This window comes from Leptidea sinapis, chromosome 19, assembly GCF_905404315.1.
Source record: "Leptidea sinapis chromosome 19, ilLepSina1.1, whole genome shotgun sequence".
In the NCBI taxonomy this organism is placed as follows: Eukaryota; Metazoa; Arthropoda; class Insecta; order Lepidoptera; family Pieridae; genus Leptidea; species Leptidea sinapis.
In genome coordinates this window covers 5,661,707-5,677,442 of record NC_066283.1, presented here as the reverse complement: position 1 = coordinate 5,677,442, position 15,736 = coordinate 5,661,707, and the positions used below count along the sequence as shown (strand labels likewise).

Sequence of the window (15,736 nt, the reverse complement as noted above, 5' to 3'; positions counted from 1 at the left end):
TTAGATTCTCAAAATAATAGTCGACATATAGTTGTCCTACGTATGTTAGTGATCTCCTCCCAACGTCTGGACCGATTTTTCAAATTTAACACGTGCCTACAGGACAGCGTCTGTCGGGTTGTTAATATTAGTATATATTATGTATATTGTATTATGTAGGTACTTATATAATGTTATACAGAAAAAAAGTAAACAAATAGTTTGATAAATCATTTATTCCTAATCTAATACATAGTATAACTTCTAGGCAGTGGCTGCTATATTCTCCTTGTGAGTCGTGTGGCTGGGCTCACCAAACGGGTTGATAGGCGATCGCGCGGGGTTCTGTACACAACACACAATTCTGTTAATAATTATATGATTACAAAATAGCTAAAATAAACAACAGTATTTCATGCAGCAGTTGTATAAGTGTCGTGAAAAATCTCTCGTGGCGTCAACCACATTACACAACGTATCGCATACAATAATTTTTCTACGACTCGAAAATTAAATTTATAAATAAACAAACCACAAGTTTTCGTGTTGCATAAATGGGCGGGAAATTTATAGTATACATAGGGACTTATCTCTGGTGAGTGATTTTATTTCTACTTTAAGGAATGGCAAAGGTAGACACCCATACAGCCAAGGCGGGAAATGTGAAATTTACAGAATACCTAGCAACATCTTGGCAAATTATATTCACAGGTTTTCTTTTCTACTTTCTAATTTTTAGTCTACTAATTTAAACTTGGATATATTACTAATGCAATATAGTATGTACTATGTATTACCTTATAATATTTCTATGAACCTACCATACCTAACCTAATTATGTTGTCTGTGTCCTCCTTTTTTAGGCCATAGGGTATAGACTTTTTCGGAGACTCAATAAAGTATGTAATTCACTATCGTGGCTGTATAAATGACAGATAAAAGTAGAGGACTAAAAAATACAATTACTAACAATTCATAGTTAAGTATATATGCCACTGAAAAGTGTGCTAGTTTGAGCTATAGCTGAATAAGAATGACTATTGAGTCAGCACGAGTGTTACAATGGCAAAAAACATATAGTAGTCCGGTCAATTTAGACCAAAAAATGGGAGTGAAGTTACATAAAGTCCCAACAAGCTGAAAATCAGTAAAATTGTTCAAAACATTATTATAAACAATGTTTAAAACTTATTATTATTATCCATCATTCCCGAGTATGGAAATTTTTTTATTCAAGGTCAAAGGTCAAAAAAATTAGTATTTCGCGATTTTCAGCAAAACGGTAAGTTTTATCATGAAAGTACCTCGGACAAAAATTGTAGATCATAAAATTATCTATAAAAATGTATCAATACTTTTTTTCTTACAAGCCACCGTTTCTGCGATATAACGATTCAAAAAGTTGTTATCGTCATAATATGCACACGTTTCCACGCCACCTATGAGGTAGTGTACTTAGCGCGTTTTATAACTTTTTGAATCGTTATATCTCAGAAACGGTAGCTCGTAAGAAAAAAAGTATAGATACATTTTTTATAGATAATTTTATGATCTACAATTTTTGTTTGAGGTTACTTTTATGATAAAACTTACCGTTTTGCTGAAAATCGCGAACGGACGCGTTGGGACTTTATGTAACTTCGAATGCCTAAATTGACCGGACTATAGTGGCATGCAATACTTTGTATACGAACACGATATAAAAAAAATAGATTTATTTAGAGAAGAACTGGTAACTCCCAGCCCAACTTAGGATAATATATCAACTTAGCCTACTTAATATAATATTATACAATTTTTAACATGTACCTATATCTATTTATACTATACTATGCAAGTCTTCTTCTTGTCAAAGAAGCTTTAATATATTTTGATTAGTGGGGTCTTACATACTATCTGGTATTTTATTGTAAAATTGGCATTAGCTAAACTAATGAGACAATGCTGTCTCTATTCGACTTCAAGTGGTTATAATGTTCACACTTCACAGAGTACTGCAGTGGCTGTGTGCTGCAACTGCTTCGAGCTGAGACAAGCTTTTTTTATGACAATAAGAGACGAGACGAGAAGGACATTCAGCAGATGGTGCCGTGCCCAATACAATGTAGTACCGCTCAGGATTCTTGAAAGACCCAAAAATTCTGAGAGACACTACAATTGCGCTCGCCACCTTGAGACATAAGATGTTAAGTCTCATTTGTCCAGTGTTCGAGCGACAAAGACAAAGTTAAAATTAGAACAGTTATTCTCTATCTAGTAGCGGCCTAATACAGTCCATTAACCGTAATATTATACGTAAACCGTACACACAGTAATTTCACAAGCTACGACGCCATTCAGACCGGAACACAATAATGCTTACACATTACTGCTTCACGGCAGAAATAGGCGCATAATACCTATAATCTAGCTGGCATCCTGTGCAAAGGTGCCTCCCACTGGTAAGCTGAGTTATAAATGGACAATTTTATGATACATACCAGTTTCTTGGCCCTCTCTATGAGTATGGAATATGCAAAATGATTAAGAACCACTCCAGTAGGCAATGCAACACCCTGGAACCTGTACAACTGGTTCACATCACTCTCAGGGGTACCTGCAAGGTGATAACTTATATTAAAGTTTTATGATTATGATGTCGAAAAGTCATTGAAGAACTGACTTGAATAGATATAGAATAGAATATTTAATATATTGTAACGAGTAAAGTGAAGTGAGCAGCGAGTGTCGGAGTGGTGGCGCTAGTGTAGCGATGTGAAGTGTGAGGAGAGGAGAGGGGTGGCGAAGAGTATATAATCTTGCTCGGGATTAAATTAAATTATTCTACAGAGTTTATTTATGTTGTATAATTACCTGTGAATAGATATTGTAAAAGTTAACAGATGTAATTGTAAAATCAGTGTCATAAAGTGATTGTATTAAAAAATAGTGCTTTTATTTTCCCTCCTATACAAATATTTCCTGTATACATATACTCCGGTTATAATACATTATTTTATAATAGAATAGATAATTGAATTATTGCCTATATCGAATATACGTATAAGTTCATTATTAAAAAGTATGTTATTCAAAATTGAATTTTTATTATACAGCGTGAATTTACAAAAGCGACCTAAAATAAACACACTAAAATCTATTTCAATTAAATAAATTTTACGTATCATTTTGGAGCAACCTGTAAATAATCTAATAGCCACGCGCTAACGTTGGAACTGACACCTGTTTCGTAGGTGAGCACGTAAGGTGATAAAAATTTTCTTTTTTAAATATAATAAAATTTGTTTGAAAATACTAATTATTTACAGTAACTTTTACGATTTTTTTTATGATTACGGTTAACTAATTCTACCCGTGTGTTCATTCAATGTCGCGAAGCCACGCCGGCTTAATCGTGGGATAAGCCCAATACCCCGTAAAAGAGATAGCAAATGCGCAAAAGGGTATAAAACGTCGCGCGAAAAGTTCTGGTAGTATTTAAATAATACCTCAATAAAATCAACCCTGACACCTGAAAACATTAAGTATGAGAAAGAGATAAACATTTTTTTTGCATACCTACAAGCTGGTGCACAGAGGTGACGCTAACTTTCCCAATCTGGGCCGTATGGCTGATCATAGGACCCTTCGATATGTCCACATATTTGTCCACCTTGTACAATGTCACCTTGCCTGAAACATAATTTGCTGTAAAATAAATATCTGTGTACTGCCACATTATCTCTGGACCTCGCTGGAACGTCAAGTCCCCTCCCGTTCCCCTTTCGCCCCCTCGCGCTCGTCCTGATGCGTCAGTACGGTTTGCAGTTTCATTACCGTTAGGTACATGTCATGATATTTTTGTGCTATCACGGCTAATATTATGTTATTGAAGTTATCATTGTTACGTTTTGACTTTTGTTGTTAATAGTTCTGCAGTTACTATTGTTCTGTGTCGCGATAATAGTTCAGTCAGAAAAACAAATACTCTTTGTATTGTTATAATAATAGCAGCATCACAAAACACCGCATTTACATGAACCAATAATACAGAAAAAATAAATCGTAGTTTATTTTTTAATAATAATATCCTAGTGATGCTTGTTTTGCACACCGTAACGAAGAGACGATGTGGCGTCATTGACGTTAGGTCCAGAGAGGTAGTTTTTTTTGGGGATTAACTAAAAAGACTGCAGAATTAGAATGGCCGGTTTGGTCTATATCCATCTGTATTTCACATAAACATCCCGAAACTCCAGGAGCTAGGTATCAAGCAGCGTTTATTTGCTATCGAAGCGTCCATGGTAAGTTAAAGGCACTGGATTGTCCCCATGCAATGGACCGACCAAAATAAAATTCGCTGTGAGTGGCCTCGTGCTTGAGATCCCCGCACAAGACGGTCGGATGATCAGGTCAAGATCGCCGAAATAGGATGGATGAGGGCAGCACAGGACCGATCGTCATGGTGATCTTTGTGGGAGGCCATTGTCCAGCAGTGGACGTCATTGGCTCACACGGATATACACGTATTTATTTAACATTTATAATATAAGTATGGACACTATTACCATTGGCATTAGATCTCGCAATACTGGGGATTTGTTTAGTCTTGTGCTCATTCTCCACAAACATCTCGAGTGCCAGCTCCTCAGAGACTTCAAGCCTTTCTATTGGGAGTGCCTTCCTGGACAGCATGACGTACTCAGCACTAAGTGTGTGCAATTCTTGTTGTGTGGGCTTCCAGTCCGGCAATGAGGGCAGGTCTATGTCATAGATGAAGGAACCGCTGCGTACTAAAAACAGGTAGAGACAGTTTAAGTCTTGGTTATTTCTTTTGTTAGCTTTTTAATTTTTCTTAGTCTTAGTTCTTCTAGTTACTTTTAGGAGTCACATTCCTCATGAGGGGACCATGATGTAAAGACAATTATAGTTAGTTTTTAAGAGTCTCATGTATGTGCGTTGCCTTTTCTAAATACAAATATTAAACATTGAGCTACATGCAATATTTCGGTCACAAAACGCAATGTGGGGTTGGCAAAAAAATATAATAATATTCAGAGCTAGGACATAGTTAACTAAAGCTGACACTAATTCAAATATAGTCACATCAGCACCGATGCAATTTTATTATTTGATATATTTAAAAATATCATTATACAATTATGGAAGAGTTTAAAGATAACAACTTATCACTTCTAGTACAACTTTCAAAACTTTGATAAACAATCAATATGATATATAATTAAGGTTCTTACTGTCAGGTCCGGGGAAACTGTGTAATTTGACAGCGACTGTATCTTTAAATGCCACAGTAGCACATGCACCTAGAACAAGCGAGCATGATCTCCAGAATGCTTTATTCACTTGGTGGGGATCTGATACTGTGAAGTTTTGTAACTGAAATAAAAAAATATATATTTATTTAAAATACATATTATATTTACTATATCAAAAGTATTTACAAAAAAAAAGTGTGTGTGTACTTATGTATGCACGCAAGAAGTTATACTTCTTTGGCCTAACAAAGCAAAAATCCTTAAAATTATATATTCCTTGTGCTACTCTACATTTGTAGAAAGAACAATATTGTAAAAATCTTGCAACAAAGGAGCTTTCTTCCACGTACTACAAAGCTGTGGAATGAACTTCCTTGTGCGGTGTTTCCGGGACGATACGACATGGGTACCATCAAAAAAGCGCGTACACCTTCCTTAAAGGCCGGCAACGCTCCTGTGATTCCTCTGGTGTTGCAAGAGAGTATGGGCGGCGGTGATCACTTAACAACAGGTGACCCGTACGCTCGTTTGTCCTCCTATTCCATAAAAAAAAAACAATGGCTTTGACAATTAATTATTAAATAACGAATACGGCTGTATGAGCTTGAACCTTTTGCCTATCCTAATAATGGACGAAGAAACAAAAAAAAATACGAATGTCGTTAACTGTTACTTTTGTGTTACAGTGATGCACGCGCATCTTATAATTTCACTGTCATCATTATTTCATAACGCGCTTAAAGAAGTATACTTCACCAACTCTTGATTTATTATATTATTAAATAAATATCAAGAAACTACAAAATTCTGTAAAAAATAACTGTATGACTGCTAAGCCAAATTTAATTACTTATATGTACAATTTTTTTTTTTTTTTTTATTAGGAAAAGCAAACAACTTCAACTTACAAAGTAGATACATAAAGAAATAACAATTAAGGCTTATAAAATTGTAGTCAGATACGCTATCCACATCTTACTATGAAAAACTTTGAGGTATTCAATGTTAGGTACAAAAAAAAAAGTTTATACAATACTAATTGAAACTAAAGAGAACTAAACAATGTTCTTAATATTCGGGCTAGTTGGAGTAAATTAAATTTATAAAAATCAAACAATTAATAAACACAAAAAGGAAAACAAAAGAAATAATTATCTACACAAATGTACACTAAATTATGACTATATTTACAATGATATTAACCTAAAGTACTTATGATGTTCAGTAGGTATTTAAAAGAATGTATGTAAATAAATCAAATATTATCCAGTATTTTTTTTTTAATTTGGCACTTGAACTGGCTCTCGGATAAATGGAAAATATCAACACTATTGAATTCTTTGTTGTAATTGTCAACTAATTGATGCAGAGGTGATCTTATTCCTGCATTAGTACGAAATTTACCAGTTGCAAAAAGTTTACGATTACACAGTCCTCGGATATGGGCTGTTCTAGGAATAACATAATTTAATTTGTTGGTCAATTCTGTACAATCAAATTTGTTATGTATAATGCCGTGCAGAAACATACATTGAAGAAGTTTGCGCCTTGATTGAAGGGATAGTAGTTTATTATCAATCAAATCTGCGTACGACATATTGTAATTGCCATAGCATCTGTAACTCATGGATCTTAAGAATTTACGTTGGACATTTTCTATCATTTCGTAATACTTTTTATAAAGAGGGTGCCAAATAGGAACGGCATATTCCAATTGGGAACGTACAAGGGATTTATATAAATGTAAAAAAGTATAGGGCTTCTTAAGGTCAATGGATGTTCTCATGATAAATCCATACATTTTGAAAGCAGTGTTAACAATTTTGTCAATATGAAGATTTAAGTGTAATTTATTATCCAAGATAACTCCTAGGTCCCTAACAGATAAAACTTTACTCAATGTAACATTACAAAGAGAATAATTATAATTAATAATGCATTTTTTTTTTTGAAAAGTTGATAGAATTACATTTATGTAGGCTTAATGTTAATTTATTCTTTCTGCAATAATCAGATAATCTATTTAGGTCCTGTTGGATTAACTCACAATCGTTGGGGTTTGTAATTAACTTGAATATTTTTAGATCATCAGCATATAGTAAAAATTTACAATTATCAAAACACTGTTTTTTTGTCATTAATATAAATAATAAACAGGAGAGGTCCAAGTATGGAGCCCTGAGGTCCGCCAGAAGTGACATCTATACTTTCAGACCTAAATCCATTAATAACTACTTTTTGAGTTCTTTTTGTAATATAAGAAGAAAACCAGCGTAATAAATTACCACGTATACCATTAAAAGCAATTTTACCTAACAAAATTTCATGGTCCACCTTGTCAAATGCCTTCATAAAATCAGTATAAATCACATCTGTTTGAACGTTTTTGTCCATATTATTAAATAGAAAAGAAGTGAAATTAATTAGGTTGGTAATAGTAGATCGCTTTTTAACAAAACTATGTTGCTCCTCTAAAATTGTACTATGGACAACAGGATAAAGTTCATTATGAACAAGTCGTTCAAAAACCTTTGCTACTTCGCATAAAATAGAAACGGGACGATAGTTTTCCAATAAATGTTTAGAGCCGCTCTTATGAACTGGTACAATGTTTGCACGTTTCCATACTTCAGGGAAAACACCATATATAATACATTGATTAAAAATCAGGTGTAAAGGTTTGCAAATGGCATTAGCCGTTCTAACAAGGAAAAATGCAGGCAGCCCATCAGGTCCAGTACCTTTTGATGAACCCAGGGTTTTTAATGCTACTCGAACCTTATTTTCGGTGAGGTGTACATAGTCTAAAGTTATATCATTCGCCGTTGATTCTGGCGGGGGCGACCATGTATTGAGTGAAAGAGAGGAAGGTTCATACACAGAGTGGAAAAAATCAGAGAACATTCTACAAATTCTGTGAGGTTCAATCGATTGAAGATTTTTGTAACGCACATACGAAGGAATACTGCATTTTGTTTTTTTATTTGATATAAATGACCAAAAAGGTTTAATATTTATTGTTATACTATCTTCAACTGAGGATAAATATTTTGTGAAACATTTGTTACATTCTAATTTAAACCTAGATCTGAATAAAGAAAATTTTTCATAATCAGAAGCGTTTTTATACTTCTTCCAACTAACCCAAGCTTTTTTCTTGTTTTTAGCAATGTGAATTAACGATGATGAAAACCAAATAGGGTATCTAGTAGATTTTTGCTTTGTCAGAGGAGTGTATAATTTAATTATACCAAAAATTGAGTTATAAAAAATATCAACAGCTTCGTCTACATCGCTTGTAATGAGTATCGTAGGACAGTCAAGATTGTCCAGGTTCTTGTTTATAAAGTCAAAATTGGCTTTATAAAAATTATACTTTAATAGTGGACACCGCGGCATATGATAAGAAACAACCTTAAAAGCGATTGAAACACCAAATGGGGGGTGATGGTTATCTATGGGTAAAAGTGGAATAGTAGGTACAGTGATATCAACCTCTTTGTTAGATATTAATAAATCTAATATTTTTCCTGTTCCGTTTCTAATACAATTATACTGCACTGCCCCAAGATATGACAAAAAGTTACTTAAGTGAGTACTTAGTGGGGATTTGCCCTTACAAGAAAAGCCCTTAAGACCATCGATCTTGGACACCCATTCTATATTTGGCATGTTGTAGTCCCCAAAAAGCGAGAAACTTTCTATAGTTGTTTCTTCTAGAGTACTTATTAATAAATCGAAGTACGCAATATACGACTCTATTGACGTTTTCGGTGGTATGTAGACTGCGGTGATAATATGTCGGTTTGAACCGTTTGACTTGGGAAGAGCAATAGTTACATGTTCCATTCCTTGTAAAGAACTACTATGATAAATTAAATCTGTAGGCATTGGTCGTAGACCCTTTAAGACAGCTATTAACACGCCTCCCCCATCCTTTTTATTCGTAGCACTTCGGTTGCGATCACAACGGTAAACATTGTAGCGCTGGTCTATGAACTCACTATTGTCAATTTCAGGTATCAACCACGTTTCTATTAATATAATTAAGTCATATTCGTGAGAAAGAATATTCATGTACAACGTATGTAATTTAGTGCGAATGTCCCTACAATTTTGATAGTAGCACGTAATGCTAGCCATCTTTATTATTATAAAGCCCATTGTACGTTACCAAAGCAATTTTTGCGATTTCAGTTATATAAACGTAGATAATAAAACGTAGAATAAATGAGATCCGAGTTTGAATTATACTCCCTACAATCCAAGCGCCATTCGTCATGTACGGACATACAACACAATAGATTATTTTCGTATAAAAATATTTAACTAAACACCATAAAAGGAAACATGAACAGTGAAAATACTTAAATAGCACAATATAGCAAATTGATAAAACAAAGTAACATAAATTATTTGTTGACATTAAGTATCCTGCTACCACCAGCTTTAATCTTAGATATATCACTCTGTGATCGTATCGCAAAAGCCGCATGATTGTTAGATTCCCGCACAAGTATTGTTGCGTGTTTGATCCAGACATATTGATATTTTTCTTTCTTTCCAGTTTCCCGACAGATACGAAACAACTTTTTCTTTTCTAACGTCAAATGCTCGTTCATATAAATTGGTTTAGGCGTTCCATATATGCCTATTTGATCCGATGTAATGTCTTTTCTTTCTCGGAATGCACTTAATATGTTGTCTCTTAGAATCCTAGAAGATACCTTCACAACAATGTTTTTAGGCCGGTTTACTTGTAGTAGAGCTTGTGGTACTCGATGTATAACAATAATATCCTTCCGATCAATAGGGAAGCATATAGTTCTGCATATAGTCTCCATAATATATAATTCAATATGGTTTTAACTCCTTTTTTCGGGTATACCACTTATATCTATATTGCAGCTCCTAGCTTGCTCCTCCAGGATTTCGATTTTGGATTCAAGTGACAGTATTTTAGATAAAGAGTTATCCGAGTTTTTAACATCTTTCTCAAGTTTTAAAACACGTAGCTTAACATCTTCATTAATTTTGTTAGTAAAATCTATAGAGATTTGAACATCCCCCATTTCTTTACACAAAGCCTCTTGTTTCTCACCTAACTGCAAAACCTGCTCACTGGTCGTCTTTTGGTCATTACGTAAAGAACACAGCTCTTTCTTAAACTCATTCATTGATGCAGACAATGCGTCCAATTCCAGCCGGATATTTTCAGTATTTTCTCCTATTTTTGATATTTTGATGTCTAAGTCGGACTCAAAGTCAGAAAGCGTCTTATAGAACATCTTAATAGAACTTAACAGCATAATTTAAAATGATAGCTGAGTGAAGTTAAGCCATTGTAAATCAATGTTATGAGTTCAATAAACGTTTTGATTTTTTGACAGTTGCTGTGTTATCTGGTGAAAATATGCTTTCTTTCACCTGTGTTTCATCCGCGCTTTGAATACAACGCCACGCAATAACAATTATTCGGTGAAAAACTGTCCAAATAACAGTATATCCTTAAAAAGAATGGAGTGTCGTATTTCAGGTAAGTGCCCTTTCAAATTAACAAAATGGTGTAACTAACTTTTATAATCATTTTGTTAAATAATCACAATTTAATTACTAATATAAAATGTTCTTGCCTCGTGTTCGCATCCGTCTCGCGTGTGACGTAGGTTACTATGTCTACTGAGCTTATACAAAAGACTTTGCACATTACTGCCACGAAGTAATGTATTAATTTGAATGAAAGTTTTAATGTTATTAGTTTGAGTTAACATATTATATATACAAAGCCTCTTAGTAATTTGGTCAAAAATATTGGTAGTCTATTTGTTTTGGGTCTCTACTGCTCGTCATTTTGAAATGTGTTATTTAACCCTGTATTTAACGAGCAATGGTGCCCCTACCAAAACACAAAAATGCTTGCACACTATTTCTATGCGGCAGGTAAAGGCGCCATATTAATACCAGATGTAAACATCATAATTATTATGAAGATAGATCAGTTTATCATCATCATATGAGCCGGAAGACGTCAACTGCTCGAGAAAGGCCTGTCCGAAAGATTGCCATGGCAATCTCTTCTGTGCTGACTTCATCCAACCTATTCCTGTGAGGTCTTTCAGTATGTGGTCGCTATTTGAGGACTTTGCTGCCCCAACGGTCATCTGTCCATCAAGCTATTTGCCCTGCCCACTGCCACTTCAGTTTTGCGACCGTCTGTGCTATGTCGGTAACATAGGTTTTTTCAGTTATTTATTTATGTTATGGTCTTTAACAAATGAGCATATATTTAAAGACTTACTTCTAGAGTGCAGTTTTCTGTTAGTGGTCTATGCATGTCCCAGTGTATAGTTCCATCAAGTAAAGCAAGTACACTGCTTTCTGTGTGCCACTGAGTAAGATCTGCAATGTAATGAAGAAATATCAGCATAATGAACATTTCAGTTTTATACGATCTCTGCAGGCTTCCTAACATAACAAAAATAACAGAAAATTAAATAAAAAGAACAGATTAAATAATTTTAATTAATCTTTTTCCTACCTAATTATTTAATACAATACAGTAATATACCGACTTACACAAATTTGAAAATGCATAGTTTGTTTTTGCATTAGATCCTGAATCAATGGTTCATTTGATCAGGCTTGAAGGTATTGAACAAACTGATCCTTTATACCCAGTTGAATAGAAAAATTAAATGATGATTTCAAACATAAATGAAGACCTCAGTAAAATTCAAAACAGGTTTCAAATTTTAGAAAAAGATTCCTATAAAAGTGAGTTTCTACTACAAAATGCGAAATATTAAAGTTACTGGCATGCTATGAGGAAATTTTAAGTGAGAATAAGAAAAACATAACTCATCAGACAACATTGTTAGAATAAGCTTTCAAAATAAGTTCAGTTCTTGTTTTATGGAAGATGTGATCATACAAGCATATGGATCACCTGTTAATCAAGATCAGATTTTTGGAATGAATTAATTATTACATCTGGTGTACCGCAGGGCTCTCATCTAGGGCCCCTTCTTTTAATTTTTTTTATTAACAATATCATCACTTCCATAAAATCATCAAAACCTTATCTCTATGCTGATGACTTAAAAATATTAAAAGAAATTAATTCATTCGAAGACTGTACCAGACTTCAATCAGATCTCGAGAGCATTACTTTATGGTGCCATTATAATGGTATGGTATTAAATTCAGATAAGTGCCACTTTATTACTTTTTCACAGAAAAAGCAGTAACATAGAGTACAATTATAGCATTAATGGGACTTCTATTCATAAGTTAAATATCTGGGCATTGTTTTTGATGCTAAGTTAACTTTCGTTCCCCATTTTTAATTTACAACTCATTGGTATGGAGCATTTTCGAATATGGATCGGTAGTTTGGAGACCTCACTATGCGACACTCATGTTAAGAATAGAGTGAATTCAAAAAATATTTATTTGGCATTTAGTTTATTTGAATGGACTTTCAAGAAAAGGTCTGTCTTCCTATGCTAATAGACTCGTATTTTTCAAAATGACTTCCTTAGAAGACAGGCGAACTCTAATAGATGTTATCTTTGTATTAAAACTCTTAAATGACAAGATTGACTGTCCTCAGCTTCTGAATAAAATTAATTTTCGTGTCCCTAGTAGGTATCCCCGGAAGCAAATTGTTCCGCTAGTTCCACCGGTTCGCAGATGTATGTTTGGAGTGAACTCTCCTATTCCTAGGCTGTACAAGATGGTAAACATATATAGCGATTACATGAATATTAATTTCACGTCAGTCATAATAATTATATTTCTTAGTTTTATAATAATGATCTTAAATAATAATAATTTAAAACCAAATCATTTAACCATTATTACTTGTTAGCATATATTTTTTTTTCCTCTTAAACTAATATTTACTTTGTGAAAATTATTGAAGCATGTGGTAGATACCTGAAATTGTTTATTAAATGAAGTACATTATATTTAGACTGTATTATAAATATATAACACATCAATTATTGGTATTTCTAAATAAAATAAATAAATAAAGATCACAGGAGATCACAGAGTTGTCAGCTTTTAAGTAAGCTCCTTGAAAATGGGGAGTGAGGAGAGCGCGCTGGGGAGAAACAGCACACATCCATATGGTGGGGATAATATTCTAATTTGTGACTCCAATTAATACTGTGGTCTCAATTACACACACTTTCATTATTTTAATTTAATGCAAAGTTGAAGCCCAATTTACACAGCTAAGCTTGGTCGTACCTAATTTATATAAAAAAATAATAATTATGAAAATGAGCCAGCCAATGTCTCTATTGCCACACTAGCAGAATTGCTAGCAACAGCATGCAATACTTGTCTATAATAATAAGATATAATAGAGTAATGTTCTCCGGGTATGTCAACTGTTCATTCTAAGAGCAACTTTTACAACTCACAGCAACAGATTCTCCGCAATACAATGATCTAATGAAAAAACGAGTCTTTCAAATCCCTACCCCCAGGTTATACCGTTTTATTCTTCTAACACATATACACAATAAACTTTGCCATATTTTAAACCTGATAAAAATTACCACCCGCGATTCAAAACGAAAAATTGAAATATACTTAATGAGACTATATTATGAAGAAACTGAAAACATGATTGAGACAATTTTATAAAAAGGATAGAAACTTTTACACACAATCACTGACACATACACACACACACACACTTTATTGTTTGTTAAGATGTATTTATTTTTATTTTCATTTATTTTACTAATTTACTATTATTTTTCTACCATCTCCATGCTATGTTCCGTCAGTCAAATAGAAGTAACTTTCTTTTCTTTCTTTCTTTAGTAACTGTGTTTCCCGGCTTCTGTGTTACAAGCATCTTGCTTAGTGCAGAGCCACCACTCAGTACAAATAGCCTACAAGGTACTAATAAACTAAAGGTAATCTTAATTTTGGTAATAAAAATTTATTTATTATTAATATATAATAAAGCTTGCATAATACTTTTAATCTGGACATTGCAAGTCATATTAAGAACAATTCAATATGTCCATGGTTTATTACTAACTCCGAAATGCACACACACCTAAATATTATTAACATTGCAAAGAGACAGCCATGCTTGGCAGTAGCTTCTTACCGCTATTCCCAATATACTATCTACAGATAGAGATAAATTAGTACATTTTACTGTCAGTAATTAGGCGTCAATAATATGCAGCTGTCCCAATATACCCGATAAGTCATTCTTATCACCTTATATTGGGACGTGTGAATTTAAATTTCCATACAAACTTCTATTGCTGGTAAGCTATACGTCATCACATTGACAGACAGCCTGTATGGATAGGGTGACTTACTGTCGATAACTTTATTGGGAATGGCCGTAAGTGTTTTGAATATTACTCAAATAGCTAAAGCACACACAAATAAAAAATTGGTCACACATTATCAGTTTGTGAGGTTGTCTATATGCAAGTATATTCTAAGTCTGTGGTTTCTACAACCAATTTGTTGATGTTCAATGTTGTTTTGACTGTACTTATAAAAAACTTTAATTTGAAAGTCATTTCCAAAAGTTCATAATTATGATTAATCTTGTTCTTAAGAGTATTTTCTAAGATTAGGATTGGTTCAAATGTTTTTCTATATGTTAGATGCAATGAGTATCATCTTATTTAACATAACGTAACTATGAAATATTTAACTACAAAGTATTCTTGTTTTGTAAAGTAAAAATACTTTTTTTGTACCACTATTACAAATTGCTGTCAACTAATTCTTCTCAGTCTTTACTTACGTTTTGCACAGTCATAAGGCGTTGATATATTTCTATTCATAACCAAAGTGCAGTCTTTAGGGACACCTTTGTAATTTACTTCAATTTTCTCAATTCGGCCGACATTTTCCAACTGTCGTTTCTTTTCTAAATTAAAAAGATGACTTCGTCGCTCTATTGCCTCCTTTGTACTTAAATATCCTGGAATAATTAAGGACATAAATTAACAATTTCTAATATCAAGTTAAAATTTTATAACAGAATGAGATTTTTGTAATGCTAATATAACTTACTTTTAGATCTAGGCAATAATTTTCCAAATAACGAACTTGATAAATACATAACTGGCTTTTTCATTTTGTTAAAATATTTAGTTAATGCAAATAATTTATTATATTTATTAGTTATGATGTATTAAATCAAAACATTTTAAAAATGTTAGGTTATTTTTATAACTTATTTATAATATAGAGCTTCGGCAACGAGGATATAAGCTCAAACCACACTATTATTCATCAACATGAGTAATAGTGTGGTTTGAGCTTGTCTCAACAGAAAAAAGTTATAAATCAATTTAGATAATATATACAAGTCTAAGAATATAAAATAAAGTGAAGTGTAGTGATTAATGAACTGTGAAATAAAAAGCATAAAAAAATTATATAATAAAGACTTGACTATTTCAAACTAAAGGCCGGAACGCATGCCAACGGCGCTGCGCTGCGCG

At 33.2% G+C, this 15,736-nt stretch overlaps 1 protein-coding gene across 2 annotated transcripts; it reads right to left on the bottom strand.

Annotated features, from left to right (window-relative positions):
* Positions 1-197: 197 nt before the first annotated feature.
* LOC126970014 (39S ribosomal protein L39, mitochondrial) lies at positions 198-15,470 on the bottom strand. Of its 2 annotated transcripts, none has more exons than XM_050815695.1 (8): positions 15,303-15,470; positions 15,031-15,210; positions 11,533-11,633; positions 5,214-5,355; positions 4,527-4,751; positions 3,538-3,651; positions 2,460-2,575; positions 198-324 (listed from the first exon to the last, which is right to left on the bottom strand). In XM_050815695.1, the coding sequence occupies exons 1-8, from the start codon at positions 15,364-15,366 to the stop codon at positions 244-246; spliced, it is 1,023 nt and encodes a 340-aa protein (XP_050671652.1). In that variant the 5' UTR covers positions 15,367-15,470; the 3' UTR covers positions 198-243. The 2 variants fall into 2 exon arrangements, with proteins under 2 accessions (XP_050671652.1, XP_050671651.1); XM_050815694.1 differs by having other exon boundaries at positions 2,460-2,582; positions 3,545-3,651.
* Between the last annotated feature and the right edge of the window lie 266 nt (positions 15,471-15,736).

Coding starts and splice junctions, on each gene's coding strand:
- LOC126970014 (XM_050815695.1), bottom strand. CDS start 15,366: ATGAAAAAGCCAGTTATGTATTTATCAAGTTCGTTATTTGGAAAATTA. Junction 3,652..4,526: donor TGCGAGATCTAATGCCAATG/GTAATAGTGTCC, acceptor ATTATGTTTCAG/GCAAGGTGACATTGTACAAG. Junction 2,576..3,537: donor CTCTGTGCACCAGCTTGTAG/GTATGCAAAAAA, acceptor ATCACCTTGCAG/GTACCCCTGAGAGTGATGTG.